This window comes from Armigeres subalbatus, chromosome 2 (assembly GCF_024139115.2).
Source record: "Armigeres subalbatus isolate Guangzhou_Male chromosome 2, GZ_Asu_2, whole genome shotgun sequence".
Classification (NCBI taxonomy): domain Eukaryota; kingdom Metazoa; phylum Arthropoda; class Insecta; order Diptera; family Culicidae; genus Armigeres; species Armigeres subalbatus.
This window is the reverse complement of record NC_085140.1, coordinates 106,112,497-106,139,337: the sequence shown is the minus strand read 5'-3', so window position 1 is coordinate 106,139,337 and position 26,841 is coordinate 106,112,497. Positions and strand designations below refer to the sequence as shown.

The window sequence follows — 26,841 nt, the reverse complement described above, 5'->3', positions numbered from 1 at the left end:
TTTAATTTTGCAAAATCTCGGAGACGGAGTTAAAAATACTTATTAACGATTAACCGAAACACGAACTTCAACGTCGGGAAACATTATGCGCAGCTTGGATATCGCATCGTTATGAACATCTACAACACCCACCAACATGTTTTCTTAACAAGTTAACTTAACACAGGAAGCAATTAATAATCATCGAAGTATTTTGATGAACTTAGGCATTGATTTTAACCTGAAATATTGGCTTGAACAATATGCCTAAAATTTCGAAGGCATAAAAAATTCATCCGTAATAAAACTCATAAAACTGATTCTTTTCCGCGCCGAATAAAGCCCCAAACACAATGTTAGCGGAACGGCAACGAAAAGAGCAAATTTGACAGAAAATATATGGGCTAACTGTTGTCACACGTTGTCCTATTTCAATAAAAATAAAATGACTTAAATGAGACTAATATAACCATTTCTACTAGTGTCAATATTTGCTTTTTAAAGTAAAGAACTGAATTCATTTCGAAATTCACAAAAATAAAGAAAAAAAACCCTGATTAATCCACCTAGCGGTAATGGTGCCTTTCTCGTGCATTATAAAAATAGTATTTTGGCCATTACTCTTGAGCCCATAGTCCGATCTGCCCAATTTTCAATAGGAAGCAATGGTAGAGTATCTTGCGTCGAATGCAATTTGTTGCGAGTAAATCGACTAAGGATATGTGCCTGAAAAATGAGTGACATTTTTTTACTCAATTTTTCTATAAAAAAAGTGGTATTTTGGCCATAACTTCCGAGCCCATAGTCCGATCTGACCAATTTTCAATAGGAAACAATGGCAGAGTATCCTGCGTCGAATGCTGATAAGTGCATGAAAAATGAGTGACATTTTTTTGTGTAATAAAAGTGGTATTTTGGCCATAACTTCCGAGCCCATAGTCCGATCTGACCAATTTTCAATAAGAAACAATGGCAGAGTGTCCTGCGTCGAATGCAACTTGTTGCGAGTAAATCGGTTAAGGATAAGTACCTGAAAAAATGAGTGACATTTTTTTTGGGTGGGTGCACAGACGAACACACACACACACACACACACACACACACACACACACACACACACACACACACACACACACACACACACACACACACACACAGACATCACCTCAATTCGTCGAGCTGAGTCGATCGGTATATAACACTATGGGTCTCCGGGCCTTCTATAAAAAGTTTGTTTTTGGAGCGATCATATAGCCTTTACCGTATACTTAGTATACGAGAAAGGCAAAAATGCTATGTGCTTTTATCACACCCATCTAAAATCAAACGAACAAAAACTATCTCAACAACAACACAGTAACCATCGAACTGTCAAATTGTAACTTAAAGTTAAACGAATCGGTGGAATGGTTCACAGCCTAAGTACTCCTATAATTGTTTCGATTATTCCAGCGCCAAACCAGGTTTTGATGATATCTATATAATTCATCACCCAGCTCCGTAGAGCTTGTGTATATACGAGCCTATTTCAAAATAACTAATGAGTAATGTAATTGTGTGATAAATGATTAAAAAATATATATAATTAAAATTTGGGTTTATTTTTAACTTTTTACGCCATATTCAGGAAATGCTCAATCGAGTTTGACAGAACCACCTGAAACAATTTCTCGGGGTACACTGACATTGTACTGGAGCTGTCAAGTTGCTCACGGGTTGGTCGGCGCAAGTAGGCGGTGACAGCGGAAGTCGACGTCTTGTTGTATTCGACAAAACCAGCAGTACCAGATATCTCATCGACACGGGCTCAGACGTTTCAATAATTCCTGCATCAAAAAGCGACAAACAGAGAGGAACCATTCCCTTCTCATTGCATGCTGCTAATGGGACGAGAATCAACACCTATGGCAGTAAGTTCATCTCAGTCGACCTTGGACTCCGCCGCCGCTTCACGTGGCGTTTCATCGTTGCTGACGTGAGCGGAGCTATCGTCGGTGCAGATCTTCTTGCGCATTTCGGACTACTGGTGGATTTGAGACACCGGCAGCTCATCGACGGCACCACTAAACTTCGTACCAGCGGCAGCCTGGTTCCGACAGTCATCCACGGCGTTAAAGCTGTGGATTGCCAGCATCCGTATCGGGACCTCTTGGATGATTATCGTGAGATACTAGTTCCATCGTCGATTCATCGTGAAGTGAAACACGGTGTTACCCATCACATCGTTACGACAGGCCCACCAGTTGCATCGAAGGCTCGTCGAATGCATCCTGAGCGAGAAAGAGTTGCGCAGGAGGAATTTCAAGCTATGTGTGGAATGGGTATCTGCCGACCGTCCAGCAGCAGCTGGGCAAGTCCTCTCCACTGCGTGCCAAAGAAAAACGGAGAGTGGAGGGTCGTTGGAGACTACCGTCGGCTGAATAAAGTCACCGTTCCGGACAGGTACCCAGTCCCACATGTACACGATCTGCTCAACAGATTTCGAGGTAAGACAATCTTCACTACTCTCGATTTAGTCAGGGCCTACTACAACATACCAGTTGAGGAAGCGGACGTTTCAAAGACAGCAGTCATAACACCGTTTGGCTTGTTCGAATTTCTCCGAATGCCATTTGGACTTTGAAACGCAAGTCAAACTTTCCAACGGTTTATGAACAAGCTTTTTGGAGATTTGCCATTCGTCGCCGTTTTCATCGATAACATATATGTTGCATCTTCAAACAAAGAAGAACTTGAAAATCGTCCTACAACGTCTAAGAGATAATGGCCTCGGTATCAACGTTGAGAAATGCACATTTTTTGCGTCGCAGGTAGAATTTCTCGGATATCTTGTGAACAAAGACGGAATTCGTCCATTACCATCCCGTGTTGAGGCTGTTTTCTGTTTTCCAACTCCAACAACGGCCAAGGATCTGTGACGTTTTCTCGCATTGATAAATGTGAACAAGCGATTCAATCCGCGCGCAATAGGAGGTCGTCAGTTGCATTCTAGCAAAAATTCCGCTTGATGCCCTTTTAAAACATTTTAACAACAGCCACTACACCGGATGGTATAATTGCAATATTTCCATTATCAGCCGACAGGTGGTGTTGCTGCGTATTTGTATCAATGTAATATTGCATATACACTAGTAACATCTATTGTTCGATATCGTAAGCTTTCAATGTTCCTTCCACACACACGAGGTGGAGAACAGTCTTGAAGAATTTGAAAGTATACAGCTAGAATTTAGTATGGAGGTACAATGAAATCTTCTTTATTGTTTAGAACTGTAAAACAAGTCGTGGGTACAAAAAATCTAAAAAATATTTGTTGCTTTTTGACCTAGCTTCCATATTGATGCGATGCGTAGTTGATGAGAACGGATGACTTGTCCATACAAGGAAATTCATTTTACTTTAAATGTTGTGGTGCCATCTCGTTCAAACAGCACCTTTGGTTTTGCCTTATTGAACCTCAAGAAGCCCTTCGAAAGCTTATTCCAGATAATCGGAAGAACGACTCTGTGATGTCTCGGTTGGTAATTGTATCCGTCCTTACCTTCCAGAACGTCATCGAACAAAAGTTATGGCGACTCATTGCCGACCGGTTCGTCTGGCCTTCCATGAATAAAGACATCAACCAATTCGTCAAAACTTGTCAGGAGTGTCAACGTTCAAAAATCAACCGACACACAGTGGCACCACTATCAAGTTTTGATGTGCCCAAAGCACGGTTTCGGCATATCCACATTGACCTCGTCGGACCCCTCCAGCCTTCAAAGGGATGCCGCTACCTACTAACGATCATCGATCGTTTCAAAGGATATTTTAGTTACTAGATAAAGATTGTCGCTTCGGTTCCCTTTGTTCTGCTGTCCGAGACATGTGTGGTACATACCTGTCAAATCGTATGAATTTTCCTTCTTTGACATTTAGCTCCCCTATCCTCGCCAGCAAAATATGTTCCGGACAGCGACGACAGCGACAATATTTATCTAGTAACTAAAATATCTTTTATCGTTTCACACGCTGGCCCGAAGCAATCATACTCAGCGACATGACGGCTCCGACGGTTGCAATGACATGGTATTCTGGATGGATAGCGCGTTTCGGCACTTCAGAAACACTGACCAGCGATCAAGAGCGGCTATTTGAATCCGACCTCTTTCGGGAGTTAACGAAGTTGTTGGAAGAGCACCATATACACACGACCGCTTATCATCCACAGGCTAATGGAATCGTTGAGCGGTTTCATCGCACACTTAAAGCCGCACTTATGTGTACAAATGCGGTAAACTGGCACGATCGCTTACCCCTGATGTTGCTTGGTCTTCGAACAGCATTCCGTGAAAATCTGAAATGCTCAACCGCGGAACTGGTCTACGGACAAGCCCTCAGAATTCCTGGTGAATTCTACGACAAACCAGTGGAAAACGTGGACCGCGCTGAAATGTGTAAAATTCTACATCAAGCCTTCTCCCAAGTAACATTTCAAGTTTTATTTCGCTCTAGAAATGGTTTTCAAGATCGAATTACAAGAACTGACAATAAAACCCATTACTACAGGATTACCTTCTGATGACCACTATAAGAGTACACAGAAAGAAAAACCATTAATCAAATTAAAAAAATCGTTGGTTAAAATAAAAAGTTTCGTTGGTTCTTTTTCGTAGAGAGTTGTGTATGTTCAAAAAAAAGTACGTGAACTTTTAAAACGCCAACGGTTAAAAACTTTCATGCCGCTCTGAAAATAAAAGTTCATACTTTCAAAATAAAATTGTTGCACCGTCAAACAAAAATGGTCACATTGTAGAAAAAATAGTGAAATATTTCAATACATACTGAAAACCTCTAAAAATAACATACCAAAAAATCCTCTTCCCTTAACCCTTCATTCTTGTTTTTCCCCTTTAGTTTTAATAATTTCAATAAACAGTTTCAGTTTTTCTATGTCATGTTTAATTAAACCAATTAGTTAGATCTTAACACAAACGCGATAATGTCCTCATTCCAAACAGCAGCTGCCAGTTCTACCGACAGGCCTTGATCCGGCCAGTCTGCGGGGTGCGCCTCGTACAGACATTTGAGCACAGGGTTTTTTCCGATCAGAAATGCCAAAACAGATGATCTGTAAACAATATGGAATTAAAAGAACTCGGATGAGTGCCGTTATCTTGATATGCTTAACTACGATATGCTCTAATTTCAACCAATAGAAGCAACACTCAGTTTCATCTACGCTTCATCATTGAAGTGCTGGAGCCAGATTCTTGTTTTTATTGATGAAAGGAATTAGAGCACACTGGCCATTTTCATGATTACGATTAAAATAATATAAACTTACCTTTCGGTCCCGCGAAATCTTCCAGCAGCTCTGTGGTTTCCTCCAGCTTTAGACTCCTGATGGAACAACCGCACAAGAGTTTTAATAACCATGTGTAAACGCATGCAGTTTCTTACTGCTGCTGATTTGTTCTATCGTGCTGTCATAGCCTTAGGTGAATACTTGGAGAAAAGGAGAGAAACGATATTTTCTTTTGCTCACTTCTCATGGTTCACAATGGTTCATCGCTTGATGTTTTAAAAGTTCAAGAGCTCTTAGTTTGATAGACACAATTTTTAATGTCACGTTGGACACAAGAGAAAATCAACTTTCAAATAAAAAATAAATTTTAACTGACACTAATTTTACTTTTAATTTTAAGAAAACAAAGCACTTTTTAACAGAAAAGTGCATTACATTCTATAACACAATATTTGTTTTTTGTGTGTAAGATATGTCCAAATAGCCCTCTCTAGATTACAACTATAAACCTCTTATAAGAGTATATAAAAATCCGTTTCAAGCCGCCCGAAAAAAAGGGAATTTGGCTGCGGTAGCTGTCAAAAATTTGCTTTGAAAAAAGAGAAATGGTGAAAGCTAGTGCAAAAATGAGAATAAGCACTACGCGCCCGCAAAATAATATAGTATTGGGCAATAAATTTAAAATTATTATAACATCAATAACGTAAATCTTTACTAAATTTATTGATATTACACCCAAATATGTTTGTTTTTTATATCCTTTGCCAAAGACGTGTCTTTCGCGGCGAAAACACCGTCTAATCATAAATTTCAGTGATAAATTTCACTGGCTTGAAGATGGTTCTCCATTTCCAATATGGCCATTATAAACTTCGATCAGAAAAATGTTGCTCTTATTAAACACCGTTATAAACCCTTTGCAATGTAAATATTCTTATTGGGGTTATTCATTTGACCACATTACGACCCAAAATTATGGCTTTGATCGAGCTTTGAAAATTGGACTTATTATGCTCTTCATTACAACCGTAGAGCTGCTAACAAGGCCAGTCGGCATTTGACGTTTGAAGCTTTTCGAACAGATTTATTAGAGGTTTATTGATAGCAATAAGATCGCCAATAAATCTGAGCAACTAGCCATGGTGACTGCTGTCATAAATCCGCTATAAGAAATAAATAAATCTAACAAGCATGAAAATTGTTACTTGGGCTGTGATCTGAACGCACCGAACGTGAACCATCACTCCAACCCAAAAGTTTTTGTGTACCCGAAGTTAAAGGATTGCAATCATGTTTTCATTCGTATCGATTCGGTCAAGAAGTCTCTTCAACAGCCATACGAAGGACCGTATGAAGTTCTCCAAAGGAACGGGAAATTCTTCGATGTTTCTATATCAGGGAAAAAGCAAACCATTTCGATTGACCGCATCAAGCCAGCGTTCATATGCGACAGCAACATTTCGGACCATCCTGAAGACAACCATCGCACCGTAGTTACACCATCTGGTCACCGCGTCCGGTTCTTGGTGTAACCGGGGGGGAGGGGGCATCAGTGGCGCGCAATTCTGTGCCACCCTAACACCGCCATGAAACGCCTGCTCTGGAGGAGAAACGTCAATGCAAAAGTAGAGCGACAACAAAACAGGCGTGAATTCGATTGATAATAAATAAGTTGTAGGTATTTTCCCAAACCCGCGTTTGTTTTTGGTCGGTCTCGTATCCGGTTCCCGCATCACCAATCTATATTCCGAGACAGAGTATGAAAGTGTGCTATATTTGCTTACTGTTGTTTTGATTAACACTGGTGATTTAATGAGATATGTTAAACTTATCGACTAGTCATTGTTATTCATATACATATAACTATTCAAAGGAATCAAAAAATTTTTCTATGCGATATTTTCGTTTAATTCCCTGGGATAGAAATAAGCGCTTTGCTCGCTGTCTTACGACGATTACGACTTTTTGCAGTACTATTAAACAAATGCTCAATTAGCTCGTTCATCAATGATTTTATCAATGATTTCAATCATTTATCAATGATTTTTTGTAGAAATAAACCCTCAAAAATACTGTTTACAATGTTAGTGCCTTTTAGTCATAATGCTCAGAAGGCGGCGTGAGGTGTTATTTTCCCAAATCCTCTAGATTGAGAAATATTGAACCAATAAGATAGCAGTTAAAATGTTTAATGCAAGAGATGGCGTTTATTCAGTGGTATGTACTGCCGTGAATCGCATATCTGTCCCATATGCATAGGAAACCAAGCAAAGATGGGACAGATATGCGATTCACGGCAGTGTAGTAGAATCAAAATTCTATTACTATAAAACTACTAATCAGTGCATACTAAGTGCAGGAGATAATCTTTCACCTCATACTTCATTCCTTATCATTACTTTCTTCTAAAACACTCCCATTTTCAATAAATTTGCAAAATACCTGATTTTTTCATACATTTTATCGATTTCCAACTACCATTCTTCCATGAGCTCATGATGAAAATTTTGACAATTTCAAAACATAGAGTTTAACAGAACAAAGAGACACGCCGGTGCGGTATCGCCACTCAGTGCACGGAAGATTGTTATCTACACTGTAAACCTGACAATACTCTTTAAAGAGTAAAAATCACCCCTTTTTTGGCAAGGTATGAACCTGTCAAAATAGTGGGTAATTTATTTTTTCATATAATGCGTATTTTATGCCCATTCAGAAGCTCCGAGTTTTTACTCATTAATGAGTGAAAAATAAGTTGAACAAAATTTAATGATTGTTGCTCCTGTCGTCGTCGGCAGTCGGTGTCAAAAATCAAAGCAAAATAATGTTGCTCCCGGTACCGCGCATCAACTGACTTCGCGAACCAGCCTTTGTGGGGGTCGATCCTCGGGACGATCCAATATAGCAATATCCCATCATTCCAGCAACACCATCATCAAAACTTCTCCGAAATCTACAAGTTCCTTCGGAAGCTGGGAAAACGTTTGGCAGCTGATTGATACGGTACGATGAGGATATCCTTCAACAACACTGCTAAAGGAATGACAATCTGTTCTTTTCGTTGTTCCGGCAGTTTCTAACTACCTATTTCGGTAATTAATGTTTTGTTTTTGTTACAGAAACAGTGCGAAAAGGTGTGACACAGCTGATGATCAACACACCGAATTTCGCTCCCTGTGGCGGGGCGCATAAATGGTAATGAGAGCTCGATCGTGGCATTGATCGAACGTAATTTATTTATAAATAAAATCTTTGGTGAGTTGGTTATATTTTCCTCGAATGTTCAATAACAGCATATTCTCGTTCCAAATCAATATATAGGGAGCTCCGAACGACAAAAATGATTCGAGGAACATCCGATGAACGTACTGGATGGGTATCCCTGCGTCAAAAAGGATCGAGACTCTGTCGACTCCGGCAATCGACGATGTGAAATCGGCAAATCCTTCCTTTTGTGAGATTCAACGGATGGGGACCGTCTGTATTTCCTATAACGCCAACGTAGTCAGAGATGGTTGTCGCAAATTTGGAACGCGGACGATCATGGAATTAGTTTTTGTTGATGTTCTCTCGATGCGAAGTTCCCGCCGGAGGGAACCGATAAGGAAGATAAGCGAACAAAACAGGTTTAGTTTTTACTATAAAAGAAAATCGCTTGTGAATTATTTGTTTTGACATATTACAAAATAAAGAACAATATTCTATTTCTTCATTATTATTATGAATTATTCCTCCCAATAATTATTGTGTCTTTTGTTTGAATATCATACTAAAATTCGAATGCCTTTCTAAAAATAAAGAAGTGTAAAAAGTACCCATTACCGCCAAAATGTTTTTTCCATTAATGGGTAAAAAATACTCTTGAATTTGACGTAGAAGCCTTTTACTCATTAATGAGTAAACGCTGTTTACTCTTTTAATGAGTTGAACTATTTAACTTCATAATGGGTACTTTTTTACCCATTAAAGAGTACTTTGCTGGCACAGTGTACACTTTTTACGGCTGCTGTAAATTTCATCGAAGTAAACAGTCGGTCCCTCATTGTGGTATGATACCCTCTGTAACGTCTAGAGCAAAAAGATTTCCCAGTAATGCACAAGAAAATTTCAAGTAACAGAAGAGAAGAAGTATAATACTTGTAATATTGTTCTAGCTATGATCATATCTGGTGCTATGGCCGCGACCGAAACACCTACCCTAGAACTCCATATAATAGAGAAGCTTTTCGTCGTGTCCGTCTATTATTTTAACCCTTTCCCGCCCACGACTTTTTTTCAAAGATTACAAGAGGAAGGAATCATAATCATCTTTGGGAAAAATGCTAGAACAAAAGTTAGGTATTTGACATAGCAAAAATTAGTGGAAAACAAAAAAAAATTGATTGTAAATCAATATAGTTAATTGATTTTTTTCAATAGTTCGACGTTTTGTACTTAAAATTGATTATATTTGCAGTCTAATGTAACCATAAAGATATGCCTAATATTGCTTTTTGTTGTTGAAACAATTCGATGAAGGTTAGAAGGTGCAAAATTTAATGGTGCTCCACAGACACCATGGGCGGGAGAGAGTTAAGGTTTTTCCCCACACTGTTTTCTGTTTTGTGAATCTGTTTTATATAGAACATTTGCAGTACCGATATTATTTGCTAGCCATCATTACCTCGGACTTCGTTTTGCTTATTTCCTTCCGTGATTCGATCCACTTCAATTCTGAGTTGGCCAACCTTGAAATAAGGCGATATGTGAAAAGCAATGCCAAGGTTACTTTGAATCCTTTCAACCAAACTACCTGCTCGTTGCGGAAGCGTAGCACCACCTGGGCCAGCCGGAATAACTTTTTACAGCTCTTGCTATCCAACTTTTGATCTGTGGGAACGGCAGCCAAACTGGCCGCTACTTCATCTTTACGCTCGTCAGCTAGATTGTGCGGCGACACGGAGAGCATTTGGCGCCAGTCCATGTCTGATCGTTGGTGTACTTTTTGTTCTAAACGTTAAAAACTTATAAAATAGCTAAAATTCCACAAACAAACTCCAAACGCGAAGTAAGAATTACTTTTCTGTCATAATTGGTATGTTTTTGTTTTACCGTCGTCAGGAAGGACTCCGTTGCTAAGGCAGTGCATTTTGTATCCTTGTTGCATGCGTCCATGCGTCGTGCGTTTCGTCCACGTGGTTGTAGTTGGCGCGAAAGGGTGTGGTTGCTAGGTAAAGCAGCTGATGTATGTTCGTGCTCAAGAGTCAAGAAGAGTCATGGTCATGGTTTTTTACGAGGGGTCCACTCATAGATGATAATTTATAGATATACTGAAATGAAACCTGACGATGGGTTGCTATTTTAGCAGTTATGTGTTTGATTTAAAAAAAAAATATTTTTCTTTTTTGTTTAAAACAAATATAAAGTTTAAAACGGATGAATCTCATTTAAAAAAAATTGAGACGAAACACTTTCAAACATATTTAAACAAATTTATATTTTGCAGTATGTATTTATACAACATTTACAATTTTATCCCGAATGGAAATTTTGAATTCGTTTTCAAAAAATAGTTTCCTTTGGCTGTTCGTGGGCACGCAAAGCCCATTGGAATAGAGTTGCCAGGACAAGCTCCAGTGTCGAGTGATAAGATCGAATTGCATTTGACTGCCAGCATGTTATTCTCGTTTCCTGGGTGAACGGTTTCCGCGTACAGTTCCCAAGCCCGAGCATGAGAACAGGACGGATCGAGACATCCCGGTTGCACCGAAACCACCCTGTAAAATAAGTGATTTGTTTTCAAACATTTCAGAAATGATATTTCATTGGCTTACCCATTTGGATAAAAATCTACATCGCCGATGGGGTCGCGTTTGCCAAGAACCTTGGCGTTGCTATGAATAATGTCAACAAAATCGGCATCTCCGCGGCAAATTCCACTCAGGGCTTCGCCTTCGTTGAAACACGGATTTGCCGGATCCAGTCCAGTGATTCGCGGTATAGATGAGTTTGTCAACGTCTGGAAATGCCTACCGGCTCTGCCCACGATATGTGCCCCGAGACTGTGCCCAATCAGGTGTATTTTCTCCACCGAGACAAAGTTGATCAACTGTTTCAATCCTACGGCCAAAGCCTCACCTAACTCGTTGGTATTGAATGCAGACCAAGTGTACAAGGTATCCACGAAGTCCGACGTATCTATGACTACGAAGTTGTATCCTCCACGCGCTTGATAGGCATTAAATAACGTATCAATGGCCCTATTGGATCCGTTGATATTTGAGGTCCACCCCGTTACTAAGATCACCGTGTCGTCTGATTCGTTAAACAGTGGATAGCTCCACAGGGCGTCAGACTCTAAAAGTGGTACGGTGACGTTTTCCGAGTCCGTCATCAGGACATAGTTCAACGCTGAAATGTTCACCGAATTATCCGATTCAGTTGCATTCGTGGCCACCGCAATTGAACCTGTGGAATATGATAGGAATATAAAACTGCATTCAGTGGCACTTCAAGTACAGGGTTGTTACGACTACGCGGATTTCGCGATTTTCGTGGATTTCGCGGTTTTCGCGGATTTGGCGCGGATTTACATAACGATTTGAAGACTTCGCGCGGATTTGGCGCGGATTTAGTTTTAGGTGAAAATTAACTTTAAAAAATCTGGATGTAGTACATGGAGCTTCCTTCCTATAGTAAAATAATGTTGACAATAAACTTTACGTTTGAAGTCCATACATCCACAACTTTTCGGACATTTCCAAGTCCTTATTGGATGTCATGCATTACACTTTTGTTCAATCGTTCAACAAGTATTATAAGAGGATGCCCGTCACTTTTGGTCATTAATTATTGATTCCTAAAATCCATTCTTTTATATCGTCAAATCTTCCCGTCGGGATTAAGTTTCTTCTCTTATAGTATTGGAGGTTTTATATTGCTTGCATAGAATTTCTCTAGAATGAATCAGAGTTTTAGAACAATTGAAAAAAGAAATGATTGAAGAGGAATTTTGATCAGCAATTGAAAGGTCATTTTCCACAGATATTTTCGGTAAAAATCCATAGGACTTGTTAAGAATTTTTTGCGTTATTTTCGGATAACTATTATAAAAGTTTTGCCTTCGAAATTCCAGCTGAAAAATTACGAAGGAATTTCCTCGAGGATTCTATGAGTAATTCAATAAATATACTCACAGCTTGGAGAGGATATCTGCAGAATTTTGCTATGATAAATTGTAAATTTTTTTTGGAGGCATTCACAGAGGATTTTTCACGGTAATTCCTGTAGCGATAACAACAGAAAAAGAATTGAAGAATTCTGCCTTGAATTAGGAAAAGAATTGATTTTTAGTAGGAATTTATCAAAAAAGGTCTTCAGGAATTCCCAAAGCGATTTATTATGAAGTTTCCACATGCATTTCCAAAGGAATTTGTGCAGGGACTTCTGGAGCAGTTTTCTCATAAATTCACGTGTCATTTTCCTCGGAAATTCCTGAAGCTATGACAGCAGAAATGCCTGTAAAAAATCCGCAGAAATTTCGCTTTTAATTTACGGGAGAATTCCCGGGAGTTCTTGTGTTTTTACCAACGTATTTATGTAAAAAAAATCCAAAGGGATTTCAACAGGAATTCTTGGATGGGTTCTCGCATGTATTGTCGTAAAAAATCCTGCGGATTATTCTGGATAAATTCCTCCAGATTGAATTTATGAAAAAGTATTCCAATGAATGCATAAATTCTCGGAGGATCTACCGCAGCAATTTCCAGACAAATTTCCACAAGAATCCCTGAGAAAACTTTTGCATAGAGTAGAGTGGGGCAAGAGTGCGCGTGGGGTAAGAGTACGTTTTCGATTTTTGAAGTAATAAAAAAAGATAAACTAGCAGCACTGCATCTGTTTGACAGGTATTCGGGCCAACTATTATCATGTGTAATTGTAAACGATTTGAATAAACAACAAGGGAGATATGGAGTTAGATAACTTTTTGGTTGTTTTGCTAAAAATAATTGGATTTCCGCAACTAGTGTTTTATTACCATATATACATTCAATCAGGTGAACATTATACCATTTCGATAACCTATTGTATAGCGTACTTTATGGTACAGAACACCAATCCGGTTGGTTTTCCAAGAAGTCAAAACCATTACTTGAATAATTTTTGGGACTGTGGGGTAAAAGTACGCAGGAACTGGTGGGGCAAGAGTACGCATATGAATTTTCAAGTTATGATGTCAAACCGGTATCTCCGGCCGAAATAAGACTTCTTCCAAAGCGTAAAGATCCACAACTAAGAAAAAAGGGACAGAATTTGAAATTATCACAAGTTTTTGGGATAAGTTGAAGTAATTCGGTGTTAGAAAGCACTTAGCGAACAAAGCACTGAAGCGAAATAAAGAAATTGTATTAGGACTTGTTGTACACCTAAACATAGTACGAAAACACAATTTCATCTAAATGATAATTTCATTTAATCAAAAGAAACATTCATAAATTACACAACGTTTAGCTGGGAGGGGTTGTGAGATGTGTGACGATCCATATAATTTTTAGAGGATTCATACAAATAGTGTAAGATACGGGGGGAGGGGTAATGAAATAGCCAAATTTTACGTTACGTGATTGGTGGACTTTCTTTAAGGAAAATGCCTTTGTATACGCCACGCGAAACCTGATATATATTTTTACCTTTGTAGTTTTTTGTATTTATAAAAAGCATACATTTTTAGGACCCTCTCCCCCTTTAAGAGTTACGTAATCTTTAAACATTCCCTAATATATGCTCATTAAACATCAATTAAATGTTATTAACTCTTATTTGTGTTAATATTTACTTAAAGCACATGATTGGATAAATGCGTACTCTTACCCCACCCGATGCGCACTTTTACCCCACCGGTGGGGTAAGAGTGCGTTTTTAACTTGTCTTGCAAAAAGGGTTCTACTAAAACGAATCTCAATAATTCCAATATTTTTTCCACTGGGTAACATAAAGGAGGAGTATATGAATCATCGACACTGATTTGATACACAGAAGCTTGTTTCATAAGGGCCACATGATCGATTGAAAACTAAGTGCGTACTCTTGCCCCACTCTACTCTATACCCTTGGAGATTTCTAATGAAATTCAAGTAATACTAACATAGGAGTTCCTGTTAAAATTTTAAGTAGATTTACTGTAAATAACTCTTGGAGAAACTTCTGCAAAAAATCTTGTTGGAATTTTTGCATGACAACTTTCTTCAGGAGAGTTTTATGTTTTAGAAAATAGAACATTCAATGAAACCTGAGCAAGTATGTTAGTTTTAAATTATTTCTATTTGGATATAAATTCAAATAATTTTTACTCGGAAGTTTTGTTCAAAAACAAATTTACATGATCTTTTTACCTTATCTCTACGAAAGTTTGTGTTATGAACAAAAATTACAACAAAATTGCAACCATCCATGTTTCTATAAAACGGTGAATATAGAAAATGTTTAACAGCTTAATTTTGGTTCTTAATCTCCGAGGCTTCTATAAAAAGTTCCTCTTTTGAGTGAAATGTTGTACGAGAAAAGCAAAAAATGATATTTCGCGCGTATTGCACCAGTCGCGCGGATTTGGCGCGGATTGAATTTCATGCCGCGCGGAAATGGCGCGGATTTGATTTTGGTCGGCGCGGATTTGGCGCGGAAAATATTTCAGGATCCCCGGAACAACCCTGCAAGTAAGTCACTTACAAATGTTATTAATCACCGCGGCCAATGCTTCCAGTGGAACACCGGCGATAGATTGCTTTCCAAATTCCAGCAACTGTTCGGGCGTGAAAATCTCCGGAACCTTTTCGGCAACACCTTTGACCGTTCTGCCGGCAACTTTCGCAATATCACTCGTCGTTTTGGTGAAATCAGCAAAATCGAACGCCAACAAATGACTGCTAGAACATACCAGCAATGCCAGCACCGGTACCATGCGAAGCTTAGTCATTGTCGTCCCTGCAAATAGGAGGTAACAGTGGATTATTTACAGTCGACATCAAACAATGCTCTCTCTGAACTCGTGGGAAATCTGACCGGAAAATTACCGACGGCGCAGCGGCGCCCTTTCGGTGTAGTTTCAATCGAGGAGCATGCGGTAATTTCACCATTATGAAAATGTGGAGTCGCGTTGTTCAAATCGGCTATGCATGATTGATGAGTTAGGTCTAAATGAATTGTCGCGAGCCGGCTGAGCTGAAAAACGTTTTTCAGTGCAATGACTCATGTAATGAGTCGTCACCACAGATAATTCATCTCGATCTATTTCTCAATGAGCCGTAATCCATATAATTGAATCATTAAATAGTTTTATAGCTGATTATACAATTATCCCAACAATTCAAAAATTCAATATTCCATGCAAATTGATTTGATTTATCCATATGCAAGACGCTGTGGGCAACCGATGACAAGGAAGTAGAGAATTTCAAAGCGGCTATTCTGTCTTACGTGATTTGACTTATTAATCAGCGTAGATACTGACTGTGGAATCTGGATAACAACAACTTCGCTCTCTTACCAATTTATTGTATCGATATATAATTATTATGAACGTCTCTAATGCGCGAATGTGCATTTCTAATTGATTGGAAATATACTGAGTGTTGAAAAGTTCTGAATACTGAATAAACGAAGTCTACGGTTGATCTTGCAAGTAACAGCGTAGAAACAGATAACCGATATGATGAGTTCGGTTCTGATGTGTCCGGTTTAGGATCTTATAGTGTAGGAAAGAATCGGCGCACTTTAAACTAATACAATATATACAGGATGGCCACTGAACCGGGAAAATCGGGAAAACTGGTTATTGACCGGGAATTCGGTTAAAAATTGAATTACTTATCAAACACAATATGTTCAGTTTGTCATTAAAAAAGAATTTAAATATTTCCGTAAAATGACAAAGCTAAAAGGTACCTAGTATGTGTGAAGCAAACCTCTGGAATTTTACTTCAGAACCTAATTTTAAAACCTCCCATGTAGACCTCCCAGTTCTGGCATCCTCTTGTAGAACGCTATAGGGTAAGGCGGTAGAATATGCGCAAAACCTGGCCAAAACGCCCTTGTTTGATTTCTAGAAAACTATCACTAACTAAAGGTAAAAATCAGTTGGTACCTTTAAATATTTGTAATACTATCGTACTATGTGAGGAAGTATTTTTTTATTACATAATGAAAATAATAGCAAAATACAAAAAGTTACAGTTTTGATGTAACTTTCAATGTTTGTTGCTCAACATTCTGGAGCGACGCTAGAATACGATGACATCAAAATCACAGGACAGCAGTGAATTGAGTAGAGTGCTTGTTTTTGTCTTCAATCCACGGACGTTTTGGTAGTCGACGGTGAGCGGAGAACAAGTGGTAGCGGAATGAGGAAGAACAGATAAGACAGTAGGAGAGACTTCACGAATGGAGGTAGCTTCTAAATGATGATAACAGGGCCAGTATCCACGTTCTGGACTGGTTTCCAAAAAGTTTGAGTGCGGGTATTATCGTCAATGAAATCGCGGAATTCGATCCCCTGTGGCCATGACAGAGGATCCATCGCTTTCGATTTCGATGCTAGACTGACTCCTACCTTGAAAGAGATGAATGACAGTGTCGACACTTGCCTGTCTCTCGGTATCAGTGATTTCACAGTAGCTTCGTCCACATTCAAGCAATCCTTGGCAAGTTTCTCGACGTTGGCTTCCGATACATCAGGTGAAAATTTCGAAAGATAGATCCAAAACTTGTCAAATGGTCGTACTACAGATGCTGATGATACGTTGGCGTTTGACGGTCCGGCAAAGCGAAGAATTTTGGCCGGTTGATCAAATGTTGCAGCTTCGTCTTCACGGCTTCATTTCGGCGTACATATTATTTTTACCAAACCTGAACCGTGGAGCCGGAGATAGTACCGCAGGGGAAAGCTTGTTGAAACCTCCTTTGATCTCTTGCCTAATCTCAGCGATTAATCTCCCTCATTATTTCACTCTTTATTTCTGTCACAGCCTTTTTAAATCGAGCATTACTCATTATGTCGCGACATCCTGTACACATCCAGAAAATAGAAGATGTTCCGCATATTTCCTTGTACAGGTCTCCCGAAATGCCCGCGTAGTTGTAATGAAAAGTTGCTTTGCAGAAACCACCGCAAGAAACTTCTACAGTTGACAAACTGCAAGCGCAACTATGACAAACTTCCAGCGACATCTTACACTTTATGCAACTGGAACAAACAGAGTGGACGATGGAGATGTGTAATTTTTGAAAGAGTAATTAGAAGAAAAAACCCAGATTAATCCACCTAGCGTTGATGGTGCCTTTCTCGCATTTAGTTAAGACACCAACCTTATATGGGGTTTACATGGTCCGATGTACCATTTTCTTCATAACTTTTAAACGCAATGACCGATCGTTATAAAATTTAATAGTGATCAACAAGGCTTTGTCCCCTGTCGAATGAAACTTGTTGCGAGAAAATCGGTTAAGGATTACTATACGGAAAGTTGTCTAATGTTTTTTATAGCTTTTGTGCGCACACACATACACACATACATACACACGGACGGACAGACATGTGCTCAGTTCGTCGAGCTGAGTCGATTGGTATATAATACTATGGGTCTCAAAGGCTTCTATAAAAAGTTCGTTTTCGGAGTGAAATGATAGCCTTTCGGTACAACTCAGTTGTACGAGAAAGGCAAAAATGATACTAAACATATGAAAACTTCATGTTGCTCACTGCCAAAATTTCAGTCCAATCGATCGTTGGGGAACAAAGTTACAGCTTGTCGAAGTAGGGCATTTTGTATGAAAAACGGCCTCCGCTGCTATTATTCTGAACACAGGTGTAGGAACACAAACATACACACACAGCAGATAGACATTTGCTCAGTTCGTCAAGCTGAGTCGATTGGTATAAAACACTATGGGTCTCGGAGCCTTCTATAAAAAGATTGATTTTATCGTAATTTAGTTTAGTTAGTTCTTCTATTGTTTCATCTACATCAACTTGCTTTGAGAGAAGTTTTTCTTTTTTTTTAATATAATTTTTAATAGATAAATGATCAAAAGGATTTATGATCAAATTTATCCCAATTTGAAAAATAAAAAAACTCGACAAAAAAGATTTTTGAAGTCTAAAATTATCACAATATAATCAAGAACAATAGCCTTATACGTTCTACATGCAGCAGTACTCGTTTTAAAAATCTGAAAAAAGGCCATGATATCACTTACGGGGGAAATATTTTCAAAACAATTAAAAAAATGATCAATGTTCCCCTGGATTACGATATCTGTTGTTTAAAATAAAAATATATACATAGTTCTTAGGGTTTATAAAAATAAAAATAGACTATTCGTGCAAATAAATTTGGGTTTCCAATCCACAAATCAGTAACCTGCTATCATATATGCACGTGTTGTTTCCCATATTTGCTAAGACCCCTATGAACATGGAACAGCTATGCGACAGTAGAGTGTTGGAATGATAATTTATTAATTTTGTATAACTAATCAAATTTGTGCATCGTGATTGATGGAGGTAAGATGAGAACATACACCCAAAACACAATGACAACATTTACCGAGCAGGTAAAGTTTCAAATATTGAATTTCAAACACGCGACAAGTTATGTGTGATCAATTTGCATTATCGGATAGGGTGAAGATAAAGTCATCAAACGGGTGTTAATATTCGGGTGAAATTGATTCCTCTCCAAGAACTTGCTTTGATAAAATTAGAAAGGTGCCCTCAGATTTTTTTTAAAAATATTTTTCCTTCAAAATACGCGGATTTTTTGTTATTGAATTCGTCAGCATATGCAATTTTAAAACTTGGGGAAACTTGATCTCCTTTCTATGATATCTACGCGATAATTTTTTTTTTCTGTCAACCCTTCATCAAATCTGTTAAATCTACAAAAAATTAGAAGCCTGAGAACAGATATTTTTTTGAATTTTTTCGCCAAATTTTTGTATGGGTGACTAAGTCCCATCCAAAAGTTTTGTATGGGTGATCAAGTGTCCCCATATTGAGGCAATAACTTCAAATCCGAATATCATAAAACATTGATGGAATGTTAACATTTTCATCAATACAGATCATTAAGCATATTTATGGCTTTGTGCTGTGAAAAAACGAAAGCATTTGGTCATTGTTATGAAAAGTAGTTTAAATTTTGCTTGGCCAATAAAAAAATCAAAACAAGGTCAAAACTAGAGGCCTGAATAAGAGAAACGCGGATAAAAAATATGACTCTGCCAACACTGGGTAAATTGGCACAACTTGCCAATGAGGCACGCCGCATGAAGCTTGAGATCCTGGTACTGAGTGAAGTCCGTTGGCCAAACTTTGGAGAACACAGAACGCCGTCGGGACAAGTTCTGCTACAAGCAAAAAAAGCGTTCTTGAATTCGTGAACTAACGAGTTCACGGTGTATTTTTTCGTGAACAACAATCACAGTCACGTTTTCCAGAACGTTCCTGAAAACGTGACTATATTCCCGAATCCGTGATTGTTGTTCACGAAAAAATACACCGTGAACTCGTTAGTTCACGAATTCACGAACGCTTTTTTTGCGTGTACACTCTGGTTTACTAGGTGAACACGCTCCCCGGCATCGCGGAGTTGGCTTCCTACTAAGCGCTCAGGCACACTCTGCGCTTATGAAGTGGGAACCTATAAGCACAGAGAAACAGACGTCTCACTCTACACATGTTCCATCGTTCATCTTTTTAACGGTGGATTCAATTTTTTGTAGGTGGTCGATCGGCCACCGATGGCGCTTCCATCGGTTTTACTTGTGTTTGACGTTTGCTCACTACCGCCACCTGGTTGCCGCTTGTCCACCTACAGTGCATTTAGAATTGGGCGGTACTGTTTTCGTGACGATGATTTTGATTGCATTTTGTTCTAAGTGAGACGTCTGTTTCTCTGTGCTATAAGTGAAAGGATAATCGTTGCCAGATTTAGAACACGGGTCCGAAACCTTACTATAATCCAATGTTATGCGCCAACCGATGCTGCCGATCTGCAAGACAAAGAGAACTTCTACAGCCAACTCAATGCCGTCGTAGATAGAATTCCGAAGGGTGATATCAAGATCTGTTTGGGAGACTTATGTGACGCATTATGGGACGCCATGGTCTCGGAGAAATGAGCGAAAACGGAGAGCTGTTCGCAGAATTTTGTGGTAATAACGACATGGTGATCGGGGGATCGCTCTTCCCTCATCGACCGGTTCACAAGGTCACGTGGGTCTCCCGTGACGGCTTTACAGAAAATCAAATCGACCACATCTTCATCAGCCGAAAATGGAAACGGAGCCTTCTTGCTGTACGGAATAAACGTAGTGCCGATATCGCTTCTGATCATCACTTCCTCATCGGCGAAATACGCCTGCGCATTGCGCGGATTCGTCGGCAGGAGGAAAGAGTTGGACGACGATTCAACACACGCCGACTGGAAGATGCCATGGTGAAACGGTCCTTCGTTGAAGAACTGGAGACGCGTGTTGCAGATATTCCGGAAGGTGGCAACGTGGAAGACCAATGGACCGCCATCAAGAATGCCTTCATCGCATCCAGCGAGAACAATCTGGACGAACTACGCACCCAGAGAAAACAATGGATCATCGATGAGACCTGAAGAAAGATAGAGGAGCGAAGAGAAGCCAAAGCCGCGATAGAGCGATCGAAAACCAGAGGAGCCAAAGTCTTATCCCGTCAACGATACGCGAGAGAAGGAAGTAAAACGCTCATGTCGACGGGACAAGCGAGCGTGGGCAGACTCTCTGACCGACGAAGGAGAGAGAGCCGCCGCAACCGGGGACATTCGCCTTTAGTGGGGCGAAGATGAATGCATCAATGCCTGTGAAAAACGCGAATGATCAGTTATTGACCGACCCAACTGACCAGCTGAAACGCTGTTTCGAGCACTTCGAACAACTTTTTCAAGTGTCAGCCAGGCCATCACCACCTCGGCATGATCTGCCTAGGATCCGACGTATAACACGCTAGAGATTCAAACAGCCATCCAAAGCATGAAATCGAATAAAGCCCCAGGGGTCGACCGCATATCAGCCGAGATGCTCAAAGCTGACCCCATGACATCCGCTCAACTACTGCATCGTTTATTTCGTAATATCTGGGACACCGCAACTTTCCCGGTCGACTAGATGCAAGGTATCTTAGTGAAGGTGCCCAAAAAGGGTGACCTGACTGTATGCGATAACTGGCGAGGCATTATGTTGCTGTGTACCGTTCTCAAAGTTCTGTGCAAAATTATCCTAGCCCAGATTCAGGAGAAGATCGATGCGATTCTTCGGCGGCAGCAAGCCGCCGGAAGATCCTGTGTGGACCATATTGTCACGCTCCGCATCATTCTGGAGCAAGTCAACGAATTCCAAGAGTCCCTTTACTTGGTATTCATTGACTACGAAAAGCTTTCGACCGTCTCAATCACGAGAATATGTGTGGCGCCCTGAGACGCAAGGGGGTTCCTGAGAAAATCTACGGCCTCATCGGAGCACAGTACGAGGCCTTTCCGTGTAGAGTGCTGCACAATGGGGTCCTGTCCGACCCTATCCGGGTCGTAGCTGGTGTGAGGCAAGGATGTATTCTATCAGCGTTACTGTTCCTCATCGTAATCGACGAGATTCTGGTAGATGCGATTCAATATGCTCTAAGAAAGGTGTGGAGGAAGTCGACATTTACTTGTATTAGTAAACTGTAAAAAAAACAAACTTTGAGGGGAAATTGAGTGACGTCACACGAGCTCATGTTGTTAGTATGATGGTTGAGGCAGTGATATATTTTGAGCTTCTCATTAGAATGCCACAAGGTTATCGTGATATCAAACTAGAACCGTTAACCTGAATAACCTTAGAACAGAAAACTTATTCAGATACCTAGCCGAGTATCATCTAAAACAGGAAAAAAACGATTTTTGCACTTTTGCCAGTCGTAGAAGTTTTCTGCTCAAACTGGTACGATAAACGTGCCACCATAGCTGCAAATGGATTGATTTGTTGCAATCATGTGAACTAATGAATATCTTCAACATTGTTGTCAGTTTGTACATATCCATAGAATATCTTCTTTTCTCGTAAAACCTCTTCTTCCTAAAAAAAAACAGAAATTTAGCGCAAATTTAATTAAAGATTTTTACCTCCGACATTCTCCGCTGCTGCCTTTTTTTTCCATGTTTGTTTATGCATAACAATGTGCAGGTTACCCGTAGGAACGGCAAGGAGAGGGATACAATCACATGCTTGCCTGGCGGAAAATTAAATAACAACTTTTGTGACGTAAGGCGTCGGCAAGATGCCAGACGTTGCTATATGAACAAAAGTAAACGACGCACTACCACACATAGACTTCTGTGTAATACACATATTGATTTCCACACCTTTAGTAGATCATATTGGATGCGATTGACCGTGAACCGAACCGCGGGCTGTTATGGCAGCCTATAACCATGGAGCACCTAAACGACTTCGAATTGGCTGATGACGTTGCACTCCTCGCGCAACGGCGCTCTGATATGCAGAGTAAGCTCAACGACCTTGCCGAGCGCTCCTCCTCGGCAGGTTTAGTCATCAACATCAACAAAACCAAATCGTTGGATGTAAACACGGTGACTTGGTAGCCAAATGGCGTCAGACGGCGGTACCAAGATCGACATAGGGGCACGGATCAAGAAAGCAAGGGCTGCCTGTGCGAGTTTAAGAAAATCTGGAAAACAGGCAGATAAGTGAACGCACCAAAATACGAATTTTCAACTCTAACGTGAAATCTGTGCTGTTATACGCTAGCGAAACATGGTGTGTATCAGTGGAGAACACTCAACGGCTGCAGGTGTTCATTAACAGATGCCTGCGGTATATAATTCGGGCCTGGTGGCCTCACAACTGGATCTCAAACAACGAGCTCCATCGTCGTTGTCACCAGAGGCCGATAGTAACAGAAATTCGGGATCGGATGTGGGGCTGGGTCGGCCACACTCTACGTAGGGGCGGAAACGAAATCTGTAAACAAGCATTAGACTGGAACCCAGCGGGACATCGCAGCAGAGGCAAACCCAGAGGCTCATGGCGGCGAAGCCTCAATAAAGAAATAAAAGAGGTCGACCGAAATCTAACCTGGCAACATGTTAAAGCGATAGCCGGGCAACGCTCAGGATGGAGATCTTTCAAGTCGGCCCTTTTCACCACCGGAGGTGTACAGGATCCATAAGTAAGTAAGTAAACACTGCATTCAATCTTCTTCGTCAAAGAACAACACATGAAAAGGAAGAAATGGTTCATGTAGATAAAATCCCACAATCCGCTGTTGTATGTGTCCACATTACATAACAATAGAATCCAATAAACAATGGAATTTCATTTCATAATCTATAAATGACTTGCATATATTATTGCAAACTAATGTAAAATACATTCAATTTTGTTTATTGAAAAATGGCATTAAATCGAATTTGGCCGTTTTCAGTATTTTAGCAAACATTTTGGCTGCTTGACAGGTCTCCTGCTCGATTGGCTGCTGTTTTTTGACGGTTCGATTGACGGCACATACCTATCCGCGTTTCTCTTATTCAGACCTCTAGTCAAAACATACAAACCGCCCTCCAGAATAAATAAGGTTGTCAATCCAAAAATAACTCACCACACTAGAACAAAACTACTTTAGTTCTCGATAAAATAGGGGGTGATTAAATCTCCCCGGGGATCAACTCTCCCCACCTTCCCCTACTAGTTAATACAATCTTTACGGACAACGAATAGCCAGAAAGTCAGCTTGATTAGAATGTTCTATCCATTCGGTATGGTATTTGCGTTATGTGCTGTTCGTTTGTTCTTTCTTTTCTAGGATGATTGTACTTAGTTGGTTAGTAGATTCGAAATTATGAAAACAATTATTGTTGGAACCAGTGTTGACCTCCACTTTGCGCAAAATTCTGCTCTTTGATTTTACACCATCTAAACGATCATATAATTTGAAATTCAGTCAGTGGAACTAATAGAATTATATTTGAATTTTCAAAATGTCATGTCAAATACACTGGAGTGTATTCTCAGCGCTCGCAGTCGTGTGGCTCTGGCGTGCATTCGGTTGACAGATTGACATGATATTTTGAAAGTTCAAATTATCCTTCTATTATTTGCACTTACTGAATTAAGCGCAATCTTCACGAAATTCAAATTTAAAAGCTCTCGCGTTTTCAAGGGCACACCACTCAATACGGAAGCATCGCACAACTGTCATTTTTTAAATTTTCAGCTTTGTTGCATCGCAGTATGCGTGTCCTTAAAATAATGTAATCGTTTAGATGGTGTAAAATCAAAGAGCAGAATTTGTGTGCGAAGTGGAGGACAACACTGACTCATTAGAACATTCTCTTTAAATTTTCAGAGTGATACCTAGCTAATAATGAACAAAGCACTGTTATCCTTTCACCTTGAATGCATGCCATTTAAGTCCTACTTCTACTTCGCTGTTATATTTATCTCACACATTACACATCGCTCGTTTTTATTTTCCAACAGTCATCTTTGAATTTATGTGGGTTTAATTCTGAAATTGAGGCAGAACTTTATGAAGCCATGCTCGATATTGTGATGAAAGGAATCGTCGCACGACAAAACCTCTGGGGCAGAACGCTTTACAAGTAACTTAAACTATCGTTTAAGCGACGAACCTTTTATCACTTCTACTACACTACGTTCATAAAACTAGTAAACATGAAAGGAGGTACACTAAAGTTTAGCACACTAATAAGCTCCCGATAAATAGTCACCTTTTCCTCATCAAACTCTAACTTTCAGCACAGTTTAAAAACTTTTCTTCAACAACGACGACGGCGACAACAAGTGCGGAAACACCGTATTGTATTATCGAATGTTGACGATTCGCGTCTCCAGATCAAACTGCACGTTCGTCTGGGAAAATGATAATTTTATACCCATTAAAAGTAGGTATAGCAATTGAATCCGCGCCGGTTGCCGTCGCGATTTAATTTATCAGACTAACCAGAATGCAGCTCGCGACTTGGACGACGACGTCGTCGCGCTGTTCCCATCGTCGTCGTTGTCGTCATCGTCATGCCTCCCCTTGTGTTGAACGTCCCTACGGCTTGACTACATGCGCATGTTCACTTGAATGAAGATGCTGTTTTGCCATATGCATAACCTAAATGTGATGTTCTAATCAGTCATAAACGGCGATGCTTTACATCAAATTTTATCGCCCCTAACTAATCTCCATCCTATAGAGGTGTTCCTAAATGAATCATTTTCTGTTATAGTTGTGAATTGATTTTTCTACGAAATCAAATGGAATAGGTATGTCGTTTGCATTCGTTTTCTTGAATTGTAAAGTCATTCTAACAAACAAGCTTCATACCGAATTTATCGTCAGTGAAAGAAAATATGTTGATCAACCCTTTGATGTCCAGTGCAGTTCTCTAAATATTCGCACCTTATCGGGGTGTATGAAATTGTGAATAATGCGTCACGGCTTGTGTTCGCAATTTGAATATTGAAACGAGTTAATTAGATTTCGTATATAGCTATACTTAACTTATTTGAAAATGTGTGATTCAGAACCAGTTGGAGTGCCGGAACACTACTTATACAAAGATATGTATGTGATTTCTTTTCCTTAATCAGTAGCGGCAAAGACGTGTTTTTTTCACGTCGCTGACCATTAGCTAGTGAACTGCTCTGTATAGTGCCGTTCAAATCTTTTCTATTTTTTGATAAATATCTAAAAATCCTATTACATTCTTTATGTAAAAAAAATGAATTATGTAAGTTGTTGATATACAATCATTCTTAAAAGTGCTTTTATGAGAAACTTTGAAAGAAGCTTCTTTAATTTTTTTGGGGAATTTATGGCAAAAAAAACATCACGGATTCGAAAATTTTCTGGCAAGCCTGACTGGTGTTCCCGAGGCCGTAATTCAAATTACTTTATATTTTACCTAGTTCATGAATTTGGGTACACTTTTTGATGTGTGCCATTTCATGGTGCATCCTATGAGATTCTTATGTCTAAGACAGGATCGAAAAACCGACTCGCCATCTCAGATTTGGCAATCCTCTTCTCAGTGACTGTAAATGCATATGAAAAGGGTACTTAACTGACAACCTTTTGAAAGTGGGGGTTTTATTTCACTGTAGGTGGATTTCGGGTTCACATTTTTACGCTAGGCGAATTATCCGGGTTTTTTTTTTATTTCTGGGACTATATGTATGTGTGTTTGAGTGTAACTTGGTACTAAACCAACCATCCAATTCAAGTGGCTTCATTATATCCTAATTATCATATGACACAAGAGATGAAATAATAGTCATCACAGTTGTCCACTTATCTGATCGACGACAGTAAGCAATCAGTCTTCTCGCTCATTTAGGATTGTAGTTATCTGACCTTTGCCAGATCAGATGCTAACTCATCGCCACCAGATATGCGGAGTCAAGCGATCGTTGGCTTCCGACAGACGCTTTCATCCTTATCGAGCGGGAAATTTCAATTCAATTAATCTCATCATTACTGTTATGCGCCGATCCAGTTGACA

At 39.6% G+C, this 26,841-nt stretch overlaps 2 protein-coding genes across 3 annotated transcripts in view; both read right to left on the bottom strand.

The window, feature by feature from the left end:
* The window catches only part of LOC134210594 (centrosomal protein Cep290), a 39,352-nt gene extending 28,903 nt beyond the window's left edge, over positions 1 to 10,449 (bottom strand). The window contains exons 1-2 of the mRNA XM_062686708.1: positions 10,059 to 10,449; positions 9,930 to 9,993 (exon numbers count right to left, since the gene is read on the bottom strand). Coding sequence (XP_062542692.1) covers positions 9,930 to 9,993; positions 10,059 to 10,229 — 235 coding nt within the window. The 5' untranslated portion in view covers positions 10,230 to 10,449. The remainder of the gene's footprint in view (positions 1 to 9,929; positions 9,994 to 10,058) is intronic.
* A 267-nt stretch (positions 10,450 to 10,716) lies between these two features.
* LOC134214875 (vitellogenin-1-like) lies at positions 10,717 to 25,214 on the bottom strand. 2 transcript variants are annotated; one of them, XM_062694156.1, is made up of 4 exons: positions 24,961 to 25,214; positions 14,972 to 15,226; positions 11,080 to 11,713; positions 10,717 to 11,022 (listed from the first exon to the last, which is right to left on the bottom strand). In XM_062694156.1, the coding sequence occupies exons 2-4, from the start codon at positions 15,216 to 15,218 to the stop codon at positions 10,770 to 10,772; spliced, it is 1,134 nt and encodes a 377-aa protein (XP_062550140.1). In that variant the 5' UTR covers positions 15,219 to 15,226; positions 24,961 to 25,214; the 3' UTR covers positions 10,717 to 10,769. The 2 variants fall into 2 exon arrangements, with proteins under 2 accessions (XP_062550140.1, XP_062550139.1); XM_062694155.1 differs by having other exon boundaries at positions 25,060 to 25,212.
* Positions 25,215 to 26,841: the final 1,627 nt, after the last annotated feature.